Source organism: Cricetulus griseus, chromosome 2 (genome assembly GCF_003668045.3).
Source record: "Cricetulus griseus strain 17A/GY chromosome 2, alternate assembly CriGri-PICRH-1.0, whole genome shotgun sequence".
NCBI classification, from domain to species: Eukaryota; Metazoa; Chordata; class Mammalia; order Rodentia; family Cricetidae; genus Cricetulus; species Cricetulus griseus.
In genome coordinates this window covers 65,438,105-65,465,819 of record NC_048595.1, presented here as the reverse complement: position 1 = coordinate 65,465,819, position 27,715 = coordinate 65,438,105, and the positions used below count along the sequence as shown (strand labels likewise).

General features: G+C 37.4%; 1 protein-coding gene across 6 annotated transcripts in view; it reads right to left on the bottom strand.

Moving 5' to 3' along the window:
- The window catches only part of Nfib (nuclear factor I B), a 215,201-nt gene that overhangs the window by 40,557 nt on the left and 146,929 nt on the right, over positions 1-27,715 (bottom strand). For all 6 annotated transcript variants that reach the window (XM_027400206.2, XM_027400207.2, XM_027400208.2 and 3 more), the window contains exons 5-7: positions 22,494-22,614; positions 19,381-19,499; positions 187-321 (exon numbers count right to left, since the gene is read on the bottom strand). In XM_027400206.2, the coding sequence (XP_027256007.1) occupies positions 187-321; positions 19,381-19,499; positions 22,494-22,614 (375 nt within the window). The remainder of the gene's footprint in view (positions 1-186; positions 322-19,380; positions 19,500-22,493; positions 22,615-27,715) is intronic.

Genomic DNA, 27,715 nt, shown 5'->3' with positions numbered 1-27,715 from the left:
TAATTACATAATCTTAAATATTTTCTCACAAACTGGTAAGAAAAAATATTTTGTCCATTAGCAACCCTCCCTTTTGGGTGGACAGGATATAGTCACCATAGCAACGATGATAAACTTCCCCTCCACCCTTAAGTGTTTGCATGTGGACAAGAGGAAGGCCTTTCCTCTCAGCTTGAAACTCCTCACCACTGTGCGCGACTCCAGGTATTCCGGGATGGTGGTGCTGGGGGAAAGTGCTCAATCTTGGGGAAGAATCCTGTGGAGATGTAGAGCTAAATAGTGGCTTCTCAGGCTTCTTCATTGTAGTTGGAGAAGACATATCTGAAAAAAAGAAAAGAGGAAATATTCAAGCTGCCTGGCCTTCTTAAGCAATGAGGTTCATGTCAACATAACAGATCTTGTTACCCAATACTCTGGGGATTCTTTTGTTCTCATCCATTAAAAAAAAAATCTACACACAAGGTCAAAGACCCAGCCATGCTAGTGTTGTAAAGTATCTTTTAGAAACATTCTTTGCTGAAGCTAACCCAATTATTAAAGAAACCCAGAAGATCTGAAAATCCACAGGCTGTAGATTTGAAGGGTTTCTGTAGCCCAGAACTGACTGACTTCTTTCATTTCTATAATTCGGAACTGTCTTTTGAGTTGATAGCTACATCATGAAAACAAACTAGGGGATGACTGGGTGGGTGAAAACCAATCCCTGACTTAACATCTCTTATGGAAAACTAACTTTCTTGTTTAGCAAAAACAAACAAAATACATTCCTTAACTTATTCATTCTACAAATATTTACCAGGTTCCTCTATTTTCAAGATAAATAGGGATATTAAGATAAATAGAAAGTAATTCCTGAGTTAGGGACACTGGCTGTTAGCGAAGCAGAAAATGCTGTAGAAAGAGTTGTCACCAGTGGATAGGAAGTGCATGGGTTGAAAGCAGAGACACTGTGGCATTGGTGTTACAGTTCCAGCCACTGTGTGCACAACACTGCTCTCCTCTGCCTGACCAGGTTAAGGAAGGTAGCCCTCAGCTAGTGCCAAATTCAAAATGTACAGGTCTACAAAAGAAAAGTATTTAAAAGTCTGGGACAACATAAAATGCATGAGTAGTTCATGTGCTCTATGAAGGGAGATAAGCAGTTAAAAGGACACACATGAGCAAAGTCTTGATTTGAAGTACTCATGTCTGAATGTTATACAGGGGCAATATATGACCACAGACAGTTTAGATAGAGCATACCCTCCAGAAATTAAGTGGAGGGTGGAATATCTACAATGAACTCACCATGGAGGCCCAATTAAAAAGACACATGATTCATGATTAATGTATTCATTTCACAAGTATGTCTTAGAGGCCTAATTTATGTTAGAAATAACACCAGTTTTGGGGCTACAACTGTGAACTAGATTTACTCCCAGATTCTATAAGCTAAACATCGATTGAGGGAATATAAAGAAGTAAAAAAGAATTATAAAATACTGTAAACCATGCCATGAAGGAAGCATTCATGGCTTTATCCATCTATTCCAGAAGTAACTTAACAATGCCAAAATACAGACGGTGAGAGACCGAAATAAAGGTGGAACAGACTAATGCAACACATAAGTGAACAGAATTAATGCAGGTGAATTAATGACTGTTGTGAAAGGTCATGATCTTGGGTCACTATGGGATTGCATCATGCAACATGTCTGACCAAAATGTCCAGCAGGCACCTGAAGAAGATAACTCAGATTTAACATCTCATTTTTATGGAGGCTTATACATTTATATTAAAATGCTCTAACAATAACATAAACTATAAAATGTGTATCTTATCATCAAAAATTTTAAATGTGTGCACAGTAGACAGAATAATAATGGATTTCGTGTGCCCAGCAGCCAATTCAGCTATTACCCACTCAGACTCTCACACACTTCTCTATTACTTTTGAAGAAAATTTATTGCCGTATAATTTCACCTCTAATTTTTCTGTGTGCATATTTAGAAGAAAAGGACTCTATCTATTAAAAGAAAACCACTAAAGCCTTAACACAAACATTAAAAAATATGATCTGCATTTTTATTTACGGTGTTCTGAAATAAGAAAAAGGGCTCCCAGTGTTATTAATGTGAGAGACTTAGTTGCCATTTGCTTTTTAGCATTTGAAAAATTACCTGAGTTCTGGTAAAGGCATACAATAAAATTGAATATGTGTTTTCAGCATGCTGGCACTTAAGGAATGGACATGCTACGGAAGGCAGCAGACAGCAGACGGCAGAAGCCACACTTCTAACAAATGGGTGTTCACTGATCTATTAGATTTCAGTTTCTTACATAGTTCTCAAAAAGAGACAAAGAGAAGAAAGTTGTTCATGAAGCCACAATAATTAAGGATACCACAAAGGGGTGAGGGGCAGAATTTAAACACACAAGGTTTAAAAAAAAAGAAATGGGAAAAGGAAGCTCATTTTAGCTGTTTATCTTCAAAATATCAAAGGTAATTCCGAGCTTCACCAAGAATTATCTGACATTAAATGGAATTATTCAGTATTGGGTCTTCCCTACTGGAAGTTGACTTAGACTTGTTGTTAGAGAGAAGGAGCTTCCACTTCATTCCTTATGATAGATATATTACAGCGTTTTCATTTCAAAATGTTTTAAACTTTTTAAAATGATTGACTCTTTTAATGTATGAGCATTTTGCCTACATATATGTATGTACCATGTGTATTCTAGTGGACTGTGCAGGTCAGGAAATGGCACAGAATCCCTGAAACTGGAGTTACAGATCGGAACAAGCACCATGTGAGTGCTGGGAACTGAATCTGGGTCCTCTGCAAGAACAAAGCAACAATAGCTGGACCATCACTCCAGTCCCCATTTCAAATTTTTTAATGATTGGTGTTTTAAATAGACAGTAACTTATTATTGACTCTTACATTTACTTCTGCCTACATATAAATTAAAAAAAATGAAGCTATTTAAACAGTCTGCTAAATCTTCTTAGAATGGGCAGTAAAATGTCACACATATCATGGAGAAGGGGGACACTCCCAGTGCACTCAAAATAGAGCAGAGCCAACCTGCTGCATCACTTCCAAAGAACAAGAGTGCTAAAACTACCACAACCATCAGAATCCTCACAAAACACAGCCAGACCCACAGGAGCCTCTCTTCCTAAAGGAACAAGTCAAGTATTATTTGTATAAAAGTCTAAGGTTATGAGTGGTTTTGTCATTTTTAACTAACATAATTAAAATTTTTCTTAGTCAAAATAATACCCTTAGCTTTTGTGAGTTGTGGCTAGATGTCTACTTCAGGGTGGTGGTTCTCTTAGGTTAAATTTTTTTTATGGTTTTTTCAAGACAGGGTTTCTCTGTGGCTTTGGAGGCTGTCCTGGAACTAGCTCTTGTAGACCAGGCTGGTCTCGAACTCACAGAGATCCACCTGCCTCTGCCTCCTGAGTGCTGGGATTAAAGGCGCGCACCACCACTGCCAGGGGAGTGCTCTTTTAGACCTCTGTCTAATATTAGCAGTATTTTCATATGCAGGACACAGGATTATAGTGGAGACATAGCAAAAACAGAGTGATACAAGACACCCACAAGGTGACAAGGACTACAAGCTATCTCCCATTTAACAACAAATTAACTCAGAATGAAAACAAGGATGAGAGCATGAAACCTGGCAAAGCGGAAGGATTGGCTTGAGAAAGGGCAGGAGAGTAGGAGAATGTAGTTTCATGTCTTTGTCTTCCCATTAAGTGGAATTAATTCTGGGACCATTAATCAATAAAGAAATACTGCTATGTGGCATGGAAAGGGCACTATGCTAAGCACTCAGAGATACAAAAGTGAATTCCTCTCAAAGGAAAACACAACTCTATGGACTGAGGGGAAATAAAAAGGCAATTATGCAGGGAACTCGGGGCTGAGTTTCTAGACATTACATTTTAACCACGAATCAAACTTGTATTGTTTTGATTTTAATTTTATTTTGAAAGTCTGTAGTCTAATAGACTTCCAACCTAAGAATGACATCATTGCTATTTTAAATGCACTCATATACTATTTAAAAAAACGTTTAGGGACTGAAAATATGGACAAGATGGCTTTTGGTGGCCTTTTTGACAAGAAAAACAAATGCTGTGCTTTTTGAAACCTACTGTTCCTCAAGAAGGAAGAATAATACATAAAAAGATTAAATTGAAAATTAGTCGAATAACAAAGATGGGCAATGTATAAATATATAATAAGTTGAATGATAATACATACATAATAAAGGGTAAGTTGAATAACACATAAGATAAGGCCACTAAAAAAAAAGAAAGACAGTAAGACAAGAAGTAGCTGGTACTTCTTCTGGAAGAAGAGGGCAGGAATAGCTTAGGGCTGGTGAGAAAGCAGCAAAAGCCAGGAAGTCTTTAATGCTAGTACAAGATGTTAGTTTTATTTATGAAGATGCCATTTATAAATGAAATCACTTCATGTTGGAAAACAGTCCAAAAATTTGACCATCTTTCTATCTTTTCCCAGTTTATATATTTTTTCATTTATTTAATTGGTGTGCATATACAGGGTCTTGTTATGTAGTTCAGACTGGTCTTGAACTCCGAATCCTTCTGGCTCAACTTCCCAAGGGTTGGCATCCCACACATACCTACACAAGTGTGTTTCCCACCAGACCCTTGTCCCTATCTGAATCAAGAATTTTAGCAGTGTACTTAAGGAAGGAATGTGCTTCCACACTTCTGCCTCCTAACATGCGCTGTTTTCTCCACTTGTTAAATTAGACTTCCTCACTCTCTTATTTTACTTATTTACCACACTCTGTCCAGTTGAACATGCTTAAGCAAACCATAATTCCACCAGGGAAACTTTGGAGGTCTACGGCCAGCAATATGGTTCAGTCGGCACAGGCACATGTAGCAAGCTTGGTGATCTGAATCTGATTCCCAGAACTCTCACGGTTGGGAGAACTGGCCCCTATAGGTTTTCCTCTGACCATCACATGCAGGCTAAGGTTTGCACATATTTACACAAGCGTGTGTGTACACACACAACACAATAAATAAGTGAATAGATAAATGTAAGAAAATTTGAGGTCTAGATTTCATTAGCAATCTTAAGCCCTATATTACTTGATGACATTCATTTTTCATCTGTTTCAGCAATATACATATACATATACACAAACACATACATATACATATATACATATACATGATGTAGAGGATGGAAGGTCATACTTCTTAGGAATGAAATGAATGTACAAAAATATAGGATTTAAAGAAAAGATAGAAAAGGTAAAGCAGGTATTATCTCTAGGTAGCATATTTTCAGATCTCTTACATGTGAAATAACCTGTGTGATGGGATGTTAACTAGTAATACAATGGGCAAAATTAACCCAAAATGGTTAACTTCAAATGCACATTCCATTAACCATAGTAAGAATATATTATGTGAGAAAAAAATCCATTTTCAATAAAAGAAAAAATAAGGTTTATTGTGGAAAATGATTTAACCACAACAAAAGAGTAATTGAATGGAAACGAAAGGGAGACATCAAAGCCAACCACTGAGCACCCAATAAGTCTGAGGGGATTCCAGCTGCACACAAAGTTCAAGGTGCTGAGCAAGACCCTGTGCTGGTGAGGTTCCCAATCCAGCTAAAGGGGCAGAGGTGAAAGACAAAGATTCATTAACTAATTATAACCATGGTAATATTAGATTTTATACCAAGGATTCTTCTTCATGGCAAAAGACAAGTGAGGCCAAGTCTTCAAAAAGAAAGGTTGGTGTTGAAGGCACTACTTGCTATCCATACCTGTGCTGATTCAAAATTGGATAGTAGCCATGGCTTTAGAACTAGTTATATAGTGAATTATAAAATTAAAGTAACTCCAACCCCCCCCAATCGAGTAAGCTACTGATAAAAGTTCATGAGGACTTAAGCCTACCTTTAAGCAAGCATTTTGCAAACCAGGTTGTAATTTGTACTAGCCACACTGTGAGTTTTGGCCACTGTAGCATGTATACATCCTAAGCCTTGATATGCCATTCATTTCACAGCATCACTTCAAAGAGATAAAAGCTTAAGTAAATAAGGAGTTAGATCCACTCCTCTCCCAACAAGGTAATTTCTGCTACAAAAGGAGAGAGCTGCAGCGAAGTGCAGTGCATGTACTCTGCTTGCCGGTCGGCAGCTTGCACAAATGGTGCTCCAGATGTATATCTGTTCAACTCAGCCCAAGGCAACAATTTTGATCGATTCTAATGTGATAAAATGCTGTGGGGAAAGTGTGCAGAAATGTGTTTACGTCAGCCCTTAATTAAACTGTTGTTCACGTCCAGAGAACCTTAGGAAACACTAATGAGACATGAGTTTTGGCAATTTCTTCATCAAAGCAAAGACCCCCTTCCTCGGTCTGTAGCAGCCTGTCATCTAAGTTGCTCCCGGGATAAATGTCACATGGCACTCCAATCACTTAGCCACCTGTTAGCAGAACTTCACTAAAGTCAGCTAGTGATCTAGGGCAAGCTTGAACAGCCACCTTTAACACCTGCCTGCCAGGGACACCTGCTCCTCTTTCATGTATTCTGGAACAATATGTTGGCTTCTCCAATATGGCCAAGTACACTGTTTACCAACCTGATGTCTATAGCTTACCTAGAAAACAAACTATTTTCTTTTCTAATAAGTTTTCTGTTCTTCTTCCCTGTAACACACTGGATTTGTGACTGTTTCAAATTATGTAAAAGCACACAAGAGTCCATAAATTTCTGGAAGCTGTTATTTTTTAGCTTACTATGACACTAAATCGTAACATAGTAAAGGCTGTGCTAGTTCTATAGCTTAGGAAACATATTTATATGAAGTTAACAAAGAAGCAATTGCATTGAAATGTTTTAAAAGTTTGATTATTTTACATATTCACAGCTGTCTTCCTTTCTTATCTGTTAGACTTGTAAACAATTTTAAATGAACTTTATACATACAAGTCAACGTTGGCTATCTTCTCATTTGCTAATATTGAATGCTAATGTATGTTTTATTTTTGTGCTTAAAAAGCTATAATCATGGTTTAAATTTTCTTCTTTGTTTTTACATTACTAATCTGTTGAACATTTTAAAGTATCTTCCCCATCCCCTGATACACACACACACACACACACACACACACACACACACACACATTTTTTTTTTCAGAAGAAATTCCAGATACAGTGCAAAAACAGCTGGGAAACTTCTGTGAACTTTGACCCTCTGGTATGCTGCAGAACAGAGAAACAAATCTTATATGTGGGAATAGTTAACTCAAAGCCAGTGGACTGACTGGAGTTTGACAAGACTATATTACAGTAACATCTAGTTAGTCCCTCAGAGTTCTCTACTTTTATTTTGGGCTTTCATAGGTTTCAGAGTTTACACATTAAAAACAAATTTATAGATTTACACAAACTGTGGTGGACACTGAAAATCTCTTCAGAGACCAAAGTCATTTTTGGAGGAAGGCAAAGGTGGTCGACACATCCATTATTTCATTGGAACTGTCAAGTAAGGTCCAACACTAAAAGTGAAGGATGAGCTATAAGCTAAAATGGGACACTTCTGCTTTCCATTAAAATGTTGAATGGAAGCTGAAAGACAATATAAAAAAGATGAACTATGCGCATAAAATAATAATGTTATTTAGAATAGATGAGATAATAAACGAGAGGCTTCCAAATCAAGTGTGTGGGATGATCTCTGGAGCTGGAATCTGGTATTTTTACTTCAGGCCACAAATCCACAGTCAACTCTGAGACAAGGAAATGGCTTGGGCTCTGTGCCCAGAGGAAAGGTGAAGGCAGGGAACACGGTTTGCCAACTAAATGCTGAGAGAGACCACAGTTTCTCCTCCTGTGATTTTTGCCTTGGGGAAGATAAAGTTGAGGAGAGAATGGTTTACCTGGTCTTTACAGTGCTATAAACCTTTTGTAAAATCTTGCAGTCAGAAAAGTGAGGCTAAAATCACCTGATAATTATTTCAGATCCCAGTCCAGAGCTAAGATGTATTTATTTCAGTTGGTTTCTCTGTGCAGACTGACAGATATTTTCTCTCACAACGTTTAATTGTTGATCAAATACTGCTGGCAGGAAGCTTGCCCGGAAGGATGAAGAAAGGGTTGGGGAAGAAGAGAGAGAAGAAAATGTAGGAGAGGGAGAAATGAAGGCTAGGGAGAGGGAGAGAGTCAGGGAAAGAGATCACACTGTGGGCTATGTCTTTACTTAAAAGCTATGTGCAATCCCATGTCCTTTTCCAATTTCTCCATTTCTTTCAGAATAAATGGAGCCAGCCAAGCTCATGGGAAGAAGCGCTGTAATTCCTGATTGATTAAACAACAATAAGAGAGGTGGTAGAGTCAAGACCCTAGAGAAATTATTTCATGGATGCCTTTTATAGGACACACTTCAATTTTGCTTAGAGTCCTATGCTACATCTTCGGTATTTCTCCCATGGTGGGGAAGACAAGCTAGTTATACACAGGCAGTATAAATAGATACTGATCAATACCTTGATGGATTCTGTCAATATTTGACAAAAAGGCTTAGAAATGGACATAAAACTAAATCCAGTATTTTACAGTAAAAATGTATATTTTACAATAAGATGTATCTATGCTTTACTGAGCTTCTACTTGGTGGTTTGCTATGAGGCTATAGTTTGTTAAGGCCCAAAGAGTGAAAAGAAGCAGAGAGGAAGGAGCCCAAAATAGCTAAGAGGATTTACATACAGTGGTGTTCATTCTTTTTAACTGATAATGAGAACTCAAAAATCATCTACAAATTTATCAGTAAGCAGGAACTCAAAAATTTGATATCCACTGGGTATAGCAGTGTACACTGTTAATCCTATCACTTAGGAGGCAGAATTAGCAGGATTAGGAGTTCAAGGTCATCCTCTCCAAAAGAAAAAGAAAAGCAACAACAAAAACCACAGTTTTGATATAGTCAAAGAACAGCATGGTCACAGACATCTTAAAATGGAAACTGAATGACAGGGTAGGCTGCCAATATACTATAAATGAAAAGTAAAACAAAACTTATAAAATTACATCTCATATAGGCCCAACAGTGCAAAACTATGACTGTAGCGGAAACATGTCAAAAATGCACTTAAAACTACCTAGAAACTCGGCTCGTACTGGTCAAATAGTAGTAAGAATCAATCCAGGTTTTACCTCTGTGACATAGTTAGAGGCAATTATTGTCCTTATTTGTATTTTATATTTATTGTCCCAAATTTCTTATAATAGGCTATTACTTTCACCAAAAGTACTAGAAATATTTTGTATAAATAGAATGTTAGAAAAAACTATAGAAAAATATTTTACCAACATATTAGAAATATGTTTGCAGCTCCAAAGACTGTTATTAATTCCCAATATTGAGATGACAACAATGGATCTTGTTGTGTGTCCAACATCACAATATGAGAAGGAATTCCGTTATTTTGCAAAGCTCTAAGATGGAGTGCTAAATAGGACACTAGAAATTAAGTTAAAGACAAAACATTGTCTCTGAAAGCACAGAAAGAACACGTGAATATGCCTCTAAGGAGTCTTGGAGATGTAAGATTTCACGATTGTGTGTTAAATGTGGGTAAGGACTTCCTATACACTCAAGTTAACAAAATGCTCTGGATGCTATGACAAGACATACGGACTTAATTCCACTCCAGCAGTCTGACGATGATGCCAGATGATGCGAAGACTCTGTCGTGCTCAGAAAGCATCCTGTATCTATGCACATGTATCTCGCTCTACCTCACATCCTCAAATTAACCAGAAGAATGGCAGGCTGCATCATGAGGGTACAATGTCGACTTAAATTTGAGTTTTCAATCTTTTTGATTTTTAATGGATCTGTTTTTTCTTAAGGGGAAGAGCATGGTAATGTCTGTGCTCAATAAAGGAATCCCTGCTCTAAGTATTGAGCTATTCAGTCCTAATTGCACTTGAGGACAGTGCTTGCTGTATTCTTCAGCAACTTGAAACTGTTTGTGATGGTTGAAGACTCTTGTATATTTTAACCCAAGCACAGTGGAGTAGCATTGACTACAAGCCTATACTTTACCACAACTCCATAAAAAAAGGTATTTAGGCTCACACCTATATCCAATGCAAAGCTAAAGTCAAAATTGCTTTGAAACTAAAAAAAAAAAAAAAAAAATACCTGAGATGTCTCAAAAACAAGTTTTTGAATAATAAAGAACAGTGCTACAAGAATGAATTCCGGATAAATGAAATTTCTTTTTTTTAAACACGTCAAACTGCTTTTATCTGTTGGCGATTTCATTTTAACGGGCAATTATAAAGTATCTTAAGTAATGTCTGTAAACATAATTTGAAAGGGGAAAAAAACACCAAACAAGTACAAAGGACATGGAACACATTCTCTTCCCTTTGAAACATCAGCATAGGTAAACAAATGGCTGCGATTCAGCAGTCTCTGGGGAGAGATCTTGCTATGGGGTCTCCTTAGTGTTAAGCATCTGAGTGCCATGGACTATAAAATAAAATCAATACTGTAACCTTAACTGTAAAAGTCAGAAATATACTGGAAGTGTTCTAATTTAACAAGATTACAGATGACTTTTTGGAGGTGGACATTTGGGAAATAGCCACGCATTTAGAAACACTTATGCTGCAAGACCCGAAAGGATCCTATAACTATGGACACTGTTGTCTTCCACACTGGTAAGTTAAGGCAATATAAGTGATGTGTACATTTACAGGAAAGCCTCCAAGTCCTAGAAACGACCTGGTCCTTACTTCAAATAAAATCTGAGAGAGCAAACTAATTGCTTGGGAACAATTATGATTTTTATATGGCTTAGCCAGTAGAAAAAAAGATACAAAAATTTTAAAGTCATCTATTCAGTGCTCAATGCAAATACGATCATTGCACATAAATTCTGTTTCTGATAGTGGAAAAGTAGTCAAAGCTAGCATAAATTGTAGTGTTTAAATCCATATTTTCCCTTCAATTAATGTAAATGAAGAAAAAATGTTCTGTCAATGAAATTACTCGAATGGCATATTTATTATCCTAATGGTTTTAGAAATCACGTGAAATTGATCAGTAACAAAACCTCTATTTAGTAATGGACCAATTACATTTTCAAGATAATGTCAATGAAACAGAATATTGTCACAGGATAATGGTCTCCTATTGCTAGGCCCCCAGTCACTTAGAGAAAATAAATGTTGCCGTCTGGCTGAGTCATTTGTTTTCAAAGTAGGAGACACTGATCCCATAACACGGTTCTGTGTAATAACTCAATCTCTATCAATCATTGGTTGTACCAGAATGGAACAGGACAGGACATGTATTGGTGAGATTTGGGCATTCCTGAAGTATAAGGCAAAACATTCACGGCCTCCAAGCACATAAACAATCCAATTACTATGTTATTCAAGGAGAGCATTTAAAGTAAACATTTAAAAGCTAACTTAAGAAATGGAAGACCTGGGGATTTTTCAAAATGATCTACACTAATGAAAGCTTAAAAACTCAAAAACAGGTCAAGTGTTCTTTCTGTGACATGCTTGGGGCCAGAAGTTTGTGATTTCAGAATTTGGGATATTGGCACATACATACTGAAACGTCTTAGAATGCAATGCAAGTCTAAACATGAATTCATTTACGCATATATACTTTATACACATACCCTGAAGGCAGCTTTATACAATATTCTGAGTGTGTGTATGTGTTTAGACTGCAACCCAAAACATGAAGTCAGGTGTGGAATTTTCCACTATGACATCATGAAGCATTTCTAGAAGTGTTTTAGATTTTCAAATATGAGACTACTGAAACTGCTAAACTCTCTGACTATAACTAATGTAAAATCTGAAACAATGGATACAAAGAAACCTTCATATCTAAGTTTTTGTTTTGTTTTGGTTTTAGTTGTTTGTTTTTTACAGATGGGAAAAAACTCCAACCATAACTACCATGGCTAATAATAATGTGTGAGCCATAGAGTGGGGTTTTTATGCAAGTCTAGAGAAGTCACAACTTGCAGGAGCTGGTTCTCTCCTTCTACTACATAGGACCTGGAGATTGAAATCAGGCTTCCAGCTTGGTGGCACTTGCCTTTACATGATAGTCCATCTTGCTGGACCAGAGGTGAGATTTTCAAAAGGAATTTAAAGTTATGGTAAACTTGGCATCTGACAGGTATTAAGCACTCAATAAATGATAGCCCCAAATAAAAACAGAATCTTGCCTTTTCATTTATATATACTTTGAATTCACATAGTTTCTTTAACTAGCAAAAGAAAGAAAGAAAGAAAGAAAGAAAGAAAGAAAGAAAGAAAGAAAGAAAGAAAGAAAGAATCTGGTAAAGGATAAACAGATTTGAAAGTATAAATAAAACATAGTGGCAATGCTGGAATTTTTATTCAAAAAGAGAACCTTCAAGGTATTATGGGGTCTTAACCTCGGAGTGTATATTAGCTTATTACTAAGAAGCTATGTTTGTTAAACTGAAATGGTATCATGTGTTTTAAAAAGCTGTATGAAACTCTTAGAAATATGTGTAATGATTTGGCATGATTTACTTAAAGTATTTAATTGCTGGAAGATAGAAAACATAAGATTGTCAGGGTATTAACAATTTACATAGGGTAATGGTCCATGAAGATGAACTTCGTATTTCTCTTTATATATTTTTCATAGCAAAAAAGCTCTTAAAAATTGTACCCCAGTCACCTGTTTCATACCAGTTCTTCTCTACATTTATTCATGGAAACAGCTCGTACTTGCAACATGTTTAGTCAAAAATATTTAATCCTAGCATTTATAAATTGGTATTATATACATGTATTTACATATTTTACATAACAAAATTGTGTTTTGAAGATCTTACAGAACCCTGAAAATGCATAAATTTATTTCCGTTCTCTTGTTTTTGTTCTTCAATACCTAACAGGATCTATGATAAAGCCCTCCAGGAAAACCATTTGAGGGAAACTGGCCAGGAACCCTTCTCTCTGAAGAAGGTCTGTGAGCTGGAGGGAAAGCCACCGGGTCCATTTTTTTTTAATGATGTCTGGGGTTTCCAGCACTCTGTGATCTGTCTAGAAAATCCAGTTCTGGCTGTGTGGGCTATCAATAGTCTAGTAACTCTGACTTTCCAAACTTCTCCAAAATGTGCTTTAACTGTAAATCAACATATAAAAAAATTTAAAGCAAAAAGTTTGATTTTTTTTTTTTTTTGTCCCAATATACTGCAAGGCATTCCAGGACTCGGTGGCTTCAGTGCTCTTACTTGCCAATTTTAATCTGTTTCATCGAGTTATCAAACAGAAAGCTGTTATTATTTGCAACTAATTATGTGTTAGGTTTTCCTGAAAAAATTGGTGGTTTTAAATCATTAAGTTTCCGGAACATGAAACTATGAAACTAGGGCTCAACTTTTCCATATTAACCAGTACCGGCCCTTGCAATGTGCTTGCCCCACCCAACATGCCGTTCTCCATTCAAACACATGAAAGGCAGACAGATATCTGTTAATTAGCAGGCAACAAGAGGAATTCTAACGAGAGCCTTCAGGAACAATTTATTGTTCTCCTTTCTGTTTTGAAGATGGTCATGTGATTTTTTTTTTTTTTTTAAACCTCAGCAGTGTAGCTGAAGGGAATAATCCACACATGGCAGGTCTCTGAGATTGCCGTTCCTATACCACTGTCTTTTTTGAGGGGGAGGCAGGGAGTGGCAGGGCTCAGCTACAGATTCTGACTTCTGATACTTTTTGTAAGGAGCTGAAAAAAGATTTAAACCTGGGTTTATACATTAAATCCAAACCAGCTCCTATACACGTTTATCCCACCAAAGGATTTTTACCTCTGTTTTGATTTTTTACATTAAAAAAACAAACAAAAAAAAAAAAAAGCCAAAACCCCAGTATTTGAAGATTTAGCATTTGATTCCTGTGATGGCAACTCAAAGAACAGAATTGGTGGTCAATGGGTCCCCAAAGGCAGCTGGAAAGTTTCGCCTGCCAGGTCACTCCCTGCCTTCTCCAGGACTGCTTTTAACGTTAATGACTCTCAGAGAACAGCTACCCAGCCAAGCATGAAAGCTGTGGGTTCACTAGGCTCCCACAGCTCACAGGAACCTTGAGATTCCAGCCCTCATCAAACAGGAGTTTGGGCTCTGGCACTTTCCCAATTCTGGACTTAATGCTCCCTCTAGCTCCTCCCATTGTGGAGGAGGGCGGGGGAAGGGAGGCCTCTGAATTCACACACATAATAAGCAAGCTAATCTAATCGAGTCAGCAGTCTCCTGGAGAGTAACATCGCACAACGGTATATTAAATATTCAACATATTCATTCAACAAGGAAAAAAGTTTAAACTGAGTTAAAACAGAACTTTCCAGACTTAGCTGACCACTCATATCTGGCGCATTGGTGAACAATCCTGGACTCACATTCAGCAGCACTGGTCTGGAATCTGCTTCTCTCACTTGCTACCTCATTCCTTGTACCCCTACTTCCTTCCTGACGGAACTCAAGATAGAACTCTTGCATCTTAGTCTCCAGCTCCCACTCTTTCTGCATGCCCTTTGCTTGAGTTCTTGTGTTAAAAGCAAACACTATCTCCTTAGAGAGCTTTAGAAGGCACAAACTGAAGGTTAGGGCCCTGGGGACTTCACTGAGGAAAATATTTGCCATGTTAATGGCAGGAATATTACCGTTACTTACACATATACCCAAACTTCAGAGAGACCTGCTGGAGAGGCTTATTTACACAGCCCAACTAATGTGTACATTGTGTGTATGTGTGTGGTGCTGGGAACAGAGCCCAGGGCCTGGTGTACACTTAGCCAGCACTCTACCTACCACTGAGCTATGCTGTCGGGTGTTGAATATTTTTTAAAAATTAGTAATTGTATTTTCTAGAACTTTCTGTAATCAGAATGTAATGTCTATGTAGTCTTTAAGAGTTCAGTTTGAATTTGTAACCAATTCTAATTATGGATCAGTATATAGGTAGTGTCAATTATTCTAAGATGCCATCTTACTGGTTTTGTGTAAAGATTTATAGCTCATGGAACTTCAAAATTAATTTAGAGTCAAAGCATAAAGACAATCCCTTGTAGCCTGCTTTACTTATTCATTTTTGATAAAGCTATTTTTCATAAATAGCAATTATTTTTCTGTTCAGCAGGTTCAAGGCTAGCAATTTTCTTAATCATATCTGTGTGCCCAATCCCTATAAAAAAGTCTTGTCATATGGTAGGAATTTGATAAATGTTAAATGTGCCAAATTATCTCAGTCCTAAATACATAGAAATGAATGAAATTTTACTGCATCAGAAGTCTTGTTAAGTTTATATTTTATCTTAGATTACAAGTTGCCTTACTATTTACTATTTATCAGATTGAGAAGCCATTAAATTTTACATTCAGAAATTTCCAACAATGTGTAAGTTATTGATCACTTTGTTAAATTACTGGACATTAGAATACAACCAGGTTTGGTCTCATGAAAGTAACCTGAAATCGAGAAAAGCACATGGCTTGCATAAATTTTCATCTTGTATTAGAAATTACAAAGGATTGTTCTAGTGCTTTCAAGAGATGTCAGCTAGAAAGCAAGCTACCCAATAGACTTGGGGAGGTACAATTAAAGGTAGACAAGTTATCAGGAGACCTCTTTGTGGATAAATGTTGGAATCAAAGCAGGTCCAACCTGCATGTTTTATGAGTTTAATCATTAAGATCTTAATGATGAAAAACACATCCAAAGGAAATACTTAGTTCTGAGGTTGTAGCTCAGGAATAGAGTAATTGAACAGTAGCACCAGCCCTTAGTCTGTATCCTCAGCATGCAGCCCCCCCCCCAAAAAAAAAAAAGAAAAATGAAGCAGTTGGAAATCTCAGACCTAAGGGTTCATAGGAGAGACTAAGGGAATGTTCTAGCTAGACCTTAGGAAAGTCATTCATCTCTGTTCCTCATGTTCACTATTAATTTCTTCTTCATTCAAATCAATACTGACAAATCTAATTTCTATCACTATGCATGAGAAGAAATTTAAGCAAGTTATATACTCCTCTCACAAACATTTAAATAATATTTAGTTTTAAAATAGTCTTGTCTACCTAAACTATAATTTTTATAAGTGGGAAATATGCTTTGAAATAAAAAAGCAATATACAACAACTATGTCTTTAATATGCAAAAATAATGTTTTACAACCAATTGCTAAAAACTACACAGGTATACATCAACACATGAAAGATAGATTTGGTACTAATGTTTTGTTTAAATTCTTTTAAAAATAAAACAGGAATAATAACTGGGTCACATTACAGCCTTTATTTTTGCCTTGGAATAAAAAAAACATAAAATAGTGTCCATAATTTCATCATTTTTCAGTCTTATATTTCAAAATTCAGCTTTGATAGGGCTGGCCAGAAGAGATTTTAATAGACAGTTAATAATCATCAAGGCAGATATCCAGGGAATGATAATAAATTTTAGCATTTTTGCCAATTAAAAACAGCAGCCTGTGATGATCAACCAGTGAGTGCTACTGAGTGCCACAACATGCAAAAAAAATGACTGAGATGCTAGCACAACACTGCATGGCAAGTGGTGTTCACTAAGGAGTACCCAGACAACTCCTCCATGGCAGACAAGGATGCATAAAGAAAGTTATGAAGATGGACAAGAACAATTGTGGGGCATTTGATTTTGTGAATTTAAAAACTGAATTTCTCTCTAAGAACAAAAGTACCACCTTGGGCTTAGCAAGTTTGTGAAGATGGTCCTGCCCTGTCCTTGGGTTTTTCACTTGTAGCTGAAACCTTCTTCCCACAATGGCTTATTGTGCACATTACAAAATCCTCAGAGTCTTCAAATTCCAAGTGACAGGTGTTTTTAAGCACACACGAGAATTGAACATTCCTCATTACTCTTACTATAATTTGCTTTTGCAACCTCCTCTGATAGTTTTAGTCATCTTGACAATAGCAAGTCATCAAGACAATGCAATGATTTTACAAAGAGAAAGAATGACAGTTTCCCTTCTACTTTTCAAACATGTTTTATAATACATTGTGAGATTGGATTTGCAGAATAGCTGGAAGGGAAATCAGTTCTTAGAGAGTGACACTCTATAATAAAGAACACCTACACTTGAACAACACACTCATCCGAAAGTATTCAATGTTGTTATTACTACCGTTAGGATCTGTCCCAGAGTGATTTTCTGACAAGAGAAAATACAGCTTTGTTTAGAATAAAGCGACAATGTCAGTAAAACAAGGACTAAAGCATGAAGATCTGTGGATTTTATGTTATTCACACTTGTTTTGCTTTGTTATTTCTTGCCTTCACTAATGAGACTGGAGGCCTATCAGTGACTCATTTACCTGATCAATATTTACTATAGCCCTACTATGCATCAGTATTGCCTTTGGTGCTAATGACAGTCATGGTCAAAACAGTTGCCTTCATGATATATATACAGCTAAACAATTCCTTCAATAAATAAATACAGAATTATATACTGTGAATTCAAAGACAGAGCAATACTAGCTTCCAAGACACAAACACAGGAAAGGCATTTAGACTGAAACGCCTCAGTGGATCATGGGCCACTAAGGATATCAACAAATTTGTCAGATGAAGAGCTAGGAAAGACCACTTCAGAAGGCATGGCCTCTAAGAAGTTCTTGGGCATCACATTCCAAACTCCAAAACAAAGCAGTAGGCCCAAATGCCATGAGGAATGAAAAGCAGAGTGTGAGCCCATGGTCAAATGAGTGACAGCTGATTTTCTCCTGAGAGCACTGGGGAGTTACTGATGGAGATGAAGCAGAAGATTGAAACATTGCTTCCAGATAAACTGTGTCTACAGTCTAAAAAAATGGATTGGGACAGTTTCAGAGCCCAAACTCTCCAGCTGATTTTCCAATCCTATAAAAGGAAACTTTCACACCTTCCACTCTCTTTCCAAATAAGCAGTACCCACCTCATAGCACAAATGGCCATTCTGACATTGCTTCCTCACCTCAGTGCCTTGCCCAGCTTTGGTAAATATGCCTGTTACCTGTATCTTTACTAGTTAAATTCTGAAATAGGGGGCTGGAGAGATGGGTCAGCAGTAAAGAGCACTTGCACCCATATAGCAGCTCATGCTGTTGGTAACTGCTGTTCCAGGGGATCTGATGCCCTCTCTGGTCTCTACAGGCACCAGATATACAGACACACATACAGGCTAGGCAGTCATACACATAACAAAGATAAATACATCTTGTAAAAGAAGTCTTTAAAAAACATCAACATGAAAAAGGTAATCCAAATCTTAGTCCAGTTCCCCTTAAAGGCCTCATCCTTCTACAAATCCTGTGTCACTCAACAATGAAATTCTGGCTAGCAAGAAGGAAATCCTAGTTTAAAAAAAAAAAAAAGTGACATTGGTTGTAAACACTATGCTCCAGGGTCAGCTGTCTGACAAGACTTCTCTGTATACAGTTCCCCAAGACCACAGACACACACCTAAGTCCTAGGCTGAAAACCATCAGTGAAGAACACATCCCTTTTATATTTTTAAATGTAAAGAATTTGATTTAAAAGAAACTTGCAAGTATATTTTATGGTACTACTATAAAAACTTATTTGTACACACATACAGACAAACCCACAAAATTTGTAACTAGCCGGTTTGTCTGTTACCTCACCTTTAATATCTCCTTATTGTGCACAAAGGCATGAATATGTGTTTAAGAAAAAAACACAGGAAATCCAATACACGTCAAGAATAAAGACCAATCAGATCCTGGGAAGGTAAATCAGACTTAAATCTTCTCCTCAACTGCCCTAGAAATGAGCCATAGTTCTACCTACGAAGCAACTAGATTAACTTAGACACAGTCTCTTATATTTTCATCTGTTATCTGTGTTCTACCTACTTGCAGAAGGAACTACGGCTTCCTTTAAATGAGAGTGTTCAGTATCTCGCACCTGCCAACTGCCTGGTTTGCTCCTCCCTACGTGCTCATAGAGAGATAATGGAAGCTCACTGAGTACGAACTTGCCACTCTGTTGTGATTCTACCATCCAGTGCAGATGGTCCCAAGTCAGTGCATATATAATATGATCCTGGGCTCGGAAATACTATTTTGTCTGAAAATAAGGTACAATAAAGCAGGATTTCTCTAGCTTTGATAACATTTGACCACTCCCATAAAATTATCTTAGAAATAACTTTATTGAAATTATCTCAAGTGTAGTCCATGTTGGCACCTTAGGAAATGGTGACTAAGTGCCACATGAAATCAGCTATGCTACACACTCTGATGTCCTTTAAGGGCATCTTCTTACCCACCTTGATCTCTTTCATGCCATGTTCGACTTCCAGCAGCTGGTGAATTTGGAGAGGGGTAAAAATCTCCTGTAGGACTTGGCTCCATATTTTCATCTATGGATATAGTTTTGGGTCTTTTGCTGTTAAAATATAATAATAATAATGGCATTAACAATATTTCAGGAAAGATGTGTAGCATTCTCCAAAAAAAAAAATCTTGATTAAAAAAACTTCTATAAATCCAAGTTAAAGTGATAGTTTGAAAGAATGGTGAGCATTCAAGACAGCCACAGGAATAGTGAATATTTCCAGTACCATATACTACCAATCATTTATATATACCACCTATCCCTATCCCTACCTAACAAAAAATGTTTGGTACATTTACTTTTTCAGAGAAACTTCAGTCATTGTAAGGGAACTTTCAATATGTCTCTTCTGCTAACATTAAAAGTTTGTAAAGATATACTGGTTCATCTTACGTTTTTGATATTAATACTGTTCACTCCACAGCATTTGCCACAGACAATGCCATGCTTTGCTGTTAATTGGGAGATAAGGCAACGGAACTGGGCAATGAAACAGCTTCAGAAACTCCACATTTTGACCAAGTCATTTACTAGATCCATTAGCAGGTTGCTTGCCCTTTCTAAGCTCAGCTAATCACCTATAAGGTGGAAATAATAAAACCTAGTTTAAAGGGTTTGGTGGGGAAGATGAAGTGAGCTAATAACCGTAAAGCTCTCAGTTAAATGGCTTGCAGTTTGAAGATACTTATTAAATATTAATTGTTAGTGTTGACCTTGTAATTATTAACATGAAGACCGCTGCTAGAACTTTACTAGTTGTAAGTATTCCATGTTCTTTAACTTTTCCTTAAAGAAACTGGGCTACTGGTCCTTTATTCATAGGATCAACCATGAAAAATGATTATTGCCAAATCAAATGGTATGGTTTTAGAAAATATTTTGAACGGAAAAAATATGACTTACTTTATTACAAAGAAAAGTAAGAATCTACAGCAAAGATTAAAACTATTTTATGACATGAATGATACTTTAATACTCTGATTCTGAAATGAATTCAATGCCTTTTACTTACAAAACTCTTACCTGTACCTATGTTCTTATGCAACAACCACAAAATACTACCAGAGTTAACTTTATTCACTGTTACAAATGTAATGTCACCAAAGTTTGAAACTGTAGATTACCTCAAAAACTGCATGCAAACCACCCCCCATTTTAAACAAATAGGCAGACAAATCTGGAGAAATTCAGTGGCTTTTCCCAGGACAAGTGAACAGAAGGAGCCACACCAGGAGGAAGATCTTCCATCCAAGTGTAGCTCCCTGCCTAAAGCCTTGAAGCCTGTGCACATTTCAGTGTATTTGGAGATACACTCTGGTTAATTGTTGGCTGATGATTCCTGGAGTAGTGACATGACTGAGTAGGACAATTTCTCCCCATGCTAAAGCTGAGCAAAAATGATATTATTTCTGTAGTCTACAAAAGTATCCACATTTAGTGCTTCTGCATATTTTTAAAATTCTCCCTTTAATATAATTCTCTTCCACTATGAGTCAGCAGCAGTATGCAAAAAAAAAAAATGGAGAAAAAATATTTCCACAGGGAGCAACAGAGAAATGTCTTTAAGCTCTGCTTATTTTGAAGGACAAAGGTTGGCCATGACGAAAGACCTGTGCTGACAACATACGGATCCAATGGAGGAAATTTAAAAATCCTAATTCACAGTTTAAATTTAGAAAAACTAAAGTACTTTTAAGTCCTCAACATATCAGAGATAATTTCAGTGATAATAAACCAAACTATCTTGATATACAATCTAATTACATGAAAATACAGTTGGGCCATAAATGTTATAAAATAGGCTTTAGTTTATAAACATAAATAAATAAAACACAACTATTCAAAGACAATTAGCTGTTGTTACTGAAAAGAACCTAGAAAAATATTTTTCCCAGATTGTGTTGTCTTTTATTTTTAAAAATTAACATAATGCATTTTTTGGAATTTGTATACATTCCTATGCTAGTCTGTGAATACATTGAATGCTCTAGAAATGAGATAGGTCTTCATGTGTGAAAAGCACAACTCAAAAAAGGGGAAAAAAACACATCTATAACACTTATCTTGCATGGACATTACAAGGATAGAGAGAAAGCAAGCCTGTGAGCAGAGAACTGAAAGTCAGGGAAATTCATTCTCCATCTTCTCCAGCACAGTGTGGCTAAGCCAGTCTCAGAGCAGCTGAGGCTTTTGTTGATACCAGGAAAGTGAACTGATTTCCTCAGAAAAACTCAAGTAATTGAATACTGCAGTCTGGAATCAAGCTTTGATTTTAAGACTGGGGGGTGACATTTTTTCATATTTCATTATCTCAAGTGCAGATGTGGAATTACAGTGAAGGTCACCAGGGTGCACTAACTACCAAAGAGGGTCACTGCAGCAATGCTACCTGCATGGATTTTAAGGTTTTTTTAAAGGTTTATTTATTTACATGTGTGTATGCAAGTTTTGCCTATATGTGTACCATGTGTATGCCTAGTGTCTATTTCCTGGAACTGGAGTTTCCATATGGTTGGGAGCCATCATATGGGTGCTGGGAATGGAACCCAGGTCCTCTGTGAGAGCAACAAGTGCTCTTAAGTATTGAGTCATCATTCTAACTTCCAGTATCACTTTATTTATTATTATTATTATTATTATTATTATTATTATTATTATTATTTGACAGGGTTTCTCTGTGGCTTTGGAGGCTGTCCTGGAACTAGCTCTTGTAGACCAGGCTGGTCTGGAACTCACAGAGATCTGCCTGCCTCTGCCTCCAAAGTTCCATCACTTTTAAAGTTGCCAAAATATTAACTTGCAGAATATTTCATGCCACAAGACAAGATCTCATTAATATAGTTTCATAGTCCATTCCCTTGTGCCCCCCAAAAGACTTTAAATGGGCTTTGAACAGCAATTACATTCAATACAAGACTATCAAAACAAGACTATCAAAACAATTGATTCAGGCAAAAATTCCAAGTCTGTGAATTATCAGTGAAATACGCACTTCCCGTCTGTCTGCATAAAGGGTGAAAACATGGGCAGCACCACTGTCCTTACCTGCTTGGTGGAGAAGACAGCGACCTCTGCAGGTTCACACCAGAATTCATGTCATGATAGTATGGCTGGCTGGGGATTTCTCCAATTGGGAAGTTGACTCCAGTTCCCTGGGTTATGGGTGCTGAGGAATAAAAATTTTTTAAAGAAATGTTATAAGTGCTATTCATGGTTATCTCCATTCAGATATAAAACCACTAATTTTTTCTTGGCTCTTGGAAAGAGCTGTCTTTACCTGCACATGTGATACTCTTTTATGCTATAAGTAAGACCCCAACTCCTCAAGTCAAGTTTGGGAATTCCAGACACTAGTTTCTAGGCTACCACTTCCTCTCCTCACACTATCCAATATATATATGGTTGACAGTTAACAAGGTCTGGTGTAATACACCTGTAATTCCAGCACTAGGGAGACGGAGGCAGGAGAATAGAGAAGTCAAGGCAAGACTGGGCTATGTAGCAAGTATGAGGCCAGTATGATGTACATAATGATACTATGTCTCAAAATAAACAAACATAAAACCACAATGTGTATAATTTGACTTAAGTAAATCTACAATTCGGCAGGAATGAATAAAGCTTATGAATATGAAATAAAACCCAAAGTGCTTTGCAAATCTACATTTAGAAAGGCTATAAGTGAATGTTCATTGAACCTCCTAGCCATATATGGAGTCTAAAGATAAAAAGACTTTCAGTCCAAACCCTCTGCCACTTATAGCAGATGTGTCTCAGTCTCCAAACAATAAGATGGAAACCTAGCAATAAGGTGATGTGGGAATAAAAGGAATAGGAGTAGTGAAAGCCCAGCATCATGCCTACTAAACAATGTGTTAATCAGATGTGAGCTCCCTCCCTTTGTTTACTATCTTCCTCTGGTGAAATGGAGTAGTTGGTAAAACAGAAGAGTTTTTTTTTTTTTTTTTAATGTGATAAAAGCAGACAAAAACAAATGAACCCAATTGATGGAAGTTTATTCTTTTAAAAGCTATTGGCTGGGGACTGAGAAGATAGTTCAGTGGATAAAGTCCATGCCATGCAAGCAAGAATATCTGAGTTTGGATGCTCAGCATCCATATAAACTGAAGTGTGGCAGCATGCACCCATGCTGGAGCATGGAAAGGAGACCTCAGGGGCTCCCTGACCAGCCAAGTCCAATGACAGATACTACCTCAAAACATAAGGTGAAGAATGACAGAAGATTCCATGTTGGCCTATGGCCTCTTTGTCAGTGTATTCGCACACATGTACACGCGCGCGCGCGCGCGCGCACGCACACACACACACACACACACACACACACACACACACACACACAAGAAAAAAAGAAGGAAGGAAGGAAAGAAGGAAGGAAGAAAGGAAGGAAGGAAGGAAGGAAGGAAGGAAGGAAGGAAGGAAGGAAGGAAGGAAGGAAGGGACAATAGAATGAAGGAAGGAAGAAAGGCTATGCCTGTGCCTATTACAAGCAGGCATTTGCACTGAATACAAAACATTCTCAGATACATCTGCCTTCAATAAACATACAGTGCAGTATGTAGAGCATAAGAAACACTTGTACAAACATAAAAATACCCTAGCAATGTAGATAGCAGTAAAACTGCCCCAGTGAGTAGCATAACAAGTACATTCTGTAGGTTTTGCAGAGAGAAAGAATAGTAGTGACTTGAATGGTCAAAAACAAAAACAAAACCAATTAAAAAAAGCCGTATCTAGCAGTGGACTTTGGAAAAGGAGCAAGATACTAAAGGAAGACTTTTTTCCCAACTGGTGGGACTGTAGGAGTAAAGTCAAGTGTAAAAACAACACACAAAGTGAAGAACTAGGCAGCCAGTGTCAAGGGGCAGTGTGTGAGGCCAGCTGAACCCTCAAACCTTCAGTAGTTCTATGGAAAGTGTACTGGGTAGGGACCTGCTGACAGCTTTCTCAAGACCTTGAAATCCACTCGAACACACAATTTGCTTTGCCACAACCTCTCCTAACTGCCCTCAGCTGAATGCAGGACTCCAAATGATTACTAATTTTCCAGAGTTTTCGCTCATCCAGAGCTTTTAATACCATTAAAGTGTGTGTTTATCAATTTGATTGGATTTTAATATCTGTCAGGCCAAGATTATCTTCAAATGTTCTTAGGAAAGTACGGTTAAAAGGCATGTGTTTTGCTGCAGAGAACCAAGCAAAGACTACATTGAGAAGATCTTTCCCTCTATTAAATCACAGCAGGTCTACATACACAGGAAGAGTCTCAGCTCTAAACTGCCGGAGCCCCTGCCTTCTGCTAAGCGGTTAATTGTTACCTTTAAATTATCAGATATACTTAAACCTTCTTTATACAGGAAATATTCTTATGCTAAATGTAAAGGCTATTTGAATTATTTAGACTGGTATAGTACTGATGTTCATTGTGGCCTGAAGTATGCCAGAGGTACACAAATGTAGAATTTCTTCCCTCACAGTAGCCACATGCCTTAAAATTTATTTGTAGAACCTTGGCCTATGTGACATGGGAAGCAGGGAATGTGTTAGAAGTAGGTAGTTGATTGTCTCAGGGAATGTGAACAATCTGCCTGCCTCCTACAACAGAGAGGTATCCAGTTCAGACTGGAGTAACTCCCTCCTGTGGAGCCCAGGTATATGAGCTACGTCACTAGTCTTCTGGTCACACTCTTACCTAATCCAGTAATCTGTCAGAAGAGACAAGTTACCTGAAGTCTCTAGTGTTTGTGTGTATCACTTGCCACTAAACATACTCTTTGTTATGACTACTTCAGAAATCTGAGTTATTTGACAATGCATGGATTTTTTTTTTAAAAAATTGACTAGAATTTTACAGGTTGTATCTTTTGGAAACATTTTTTAAAGGTATTAAGATTGTAAAATACATAGGCAAGTTTCTTTCTATTGGATATAGATAGCTTAATCACTACTATTTGTATGCCATAAGCATGCTGGGTATAGTATGCAGTAAAATGGTAATGAAAAAAAAAAAAAAAAACCCGTCAGAGTCAGGGATTTTGATTCATGTCTTTGATTCCAGCACTCCACTAAGGAGGCAAATGCAGGTGTCTCTCTATAATTTCAAAGACAGCCTGGTCTACAGAGTGAGTCCACGTTAGTCAGGGATTCATGGTGGGGCCCAGTCTAAACACTGAAAAACTTAGTCTGCATTCTGAGTAAATGGAAGGTTATTGAAAATAAAGTAAATTAATAATAAACATGAACAAAAACTTCCAACAGCACACAACTTCCTGAGCAACACTGGAGCATTTGAGAAGAGCAAGGCTGCCAGATCTCCCTGCTACTAAGCCTCCAGAAAAACCCACAGCAGATGCGAACATGTCTCTTAGCACCTCTTCCAGACAGAGCTCCAAGAAAGCCAAAGTCTGCAAAAGGACATTGGCAGTGCTAATGCCCTACTAGGAGCCATGCACCGAAGAACCTTGGCTTCCACAGGTTCTAAGAGGCAAGAAGCTGTCCTTGACCAACTTTTACATTGGAGAAAATATCATTCAACAAAGTTATCACTATCCTTAAACTGAATGGCTTCATTAGCTAAAGTCAACATGTACATTAGTAGGTCACATGACAGTAAATGCTAGAGGATGGAACCAGGGGCAGGTCATGAATCAAGAAGCCAGCGCCTGTAACACTCAGCATAAGGTTTGTGTAGAAGCTTGACTTAACAAACCCCAATTTCATAAACAATGAAGTTCAACTGTGTAAACAAGATTGTAGTATGAATATATTAAAACGCTTAGGAGAATAGGACTTGCAAGCATCTCGGAGACATCTATTTACATATGGAGGAGAAAGTAAATGTTTGCTGAATAAATTAACTAAGGAATGAATATGGATAATTAATGTACTAATTACAAATCAGTAATGTTTGTTATGACACATAACTTAAAAACCTCTAAGAAATGACAGTATAAATTAAGAATAAATGAATGAAACATGTTAAAATTTACCTTGTTTCTGAAATGTTATGAGAAGGTACTTTTAATTTACATTTTATGTTTGAAATTTCAATTTTTCAAGATATCTTTCTGGGCTCTTGAAGGTTCCAAAGTGGCTGCCACTTGACAGTACTCAACATAGTGTTAACTATAATGGGGTATTTGTGAATCATTTCTGAAGGATGGCACTACTGGCCTTCTCAGAAGAAGGTACAAAATCCATTGTGGAGCTTTCAAAATGGTCTAGGTGGAAAAAATAGTTTCCTATACTCTGTGGCTTCACAATTCAGCCTCTCTGCTGAAGAACAACTTCAAATACCACCTTCCTGGGAAGAGGGGGTCTGGAAAAGCACATGTGGCCTTGGCTAATGGTCTATTCCATAGGAGCCTCTTGCAAAGTACATACATATTCCAGAGCTATTGGGATATACATATTTAACAGCCATCCCTGATTCTGCTTCTGAGTAGATGAGCCCACAACACCTTTTTCTCCTCTGAATTCTGGCAGAAGAGACAAGGTACAAAAGGTTTTGAGTGTTCATGTATCAATCTCTGATAAATGGGCTTTTTGTTTTGTTTTTGTCCTGGAAAGTTCAGAAATCTGAGTTACTGGGAACTATGGTTCAAAAGACAGTCATCTGGGAGCTTGGAGACAGTTCCTGAACAGGTTTCTACAGCTACTTGGTTAGTCTTACCCTGTTAGCTCACTATCTCTGCTCTTTACAGTTGGCTGTGGCCCTCATTCATAAGCTCTGGAGTTGACACACATGAAAAAGCAGGTTCTGTTGTTTTTGTTTGAGTTTTGCTTGTTTTGAGACAAGGCCTTACCATGCACCCTTGGCTGGCCTGGAATTAACTAAGTAGCCCAGATGGCCTCAAACTTGTTGCAATCATCCTGCCTCTGACTCTGGAGTGCTGAGACTGCAGATGTGTGCATAAGAGGACTGGTGATAAACACAAAAAAAGCACTGAAGTATCACCTGAATATCTTCAGTGACATCAGTTCTAGACCACAGCACTTTCTATCAACACATGAAGTAAAAACACAGCCCTCAAAGTGACTTGTGCCATCTAAATCAGAGATGGAGTTGGGAAGGAGAAGCCACCTCCTTTCACATCTTCAGTGCACTAATACGTGGCACCTTAGATGTATTTGCTCATACTAGCAACAAAACAAGAGCTGGTTAATCAATGAAGCTTCGTCTTGACTGAAGTGGCCAGCCAGGTGAGTTTACCCCAGAAAAACCCAAGCCAGCTAGCCAAGAATGGCAT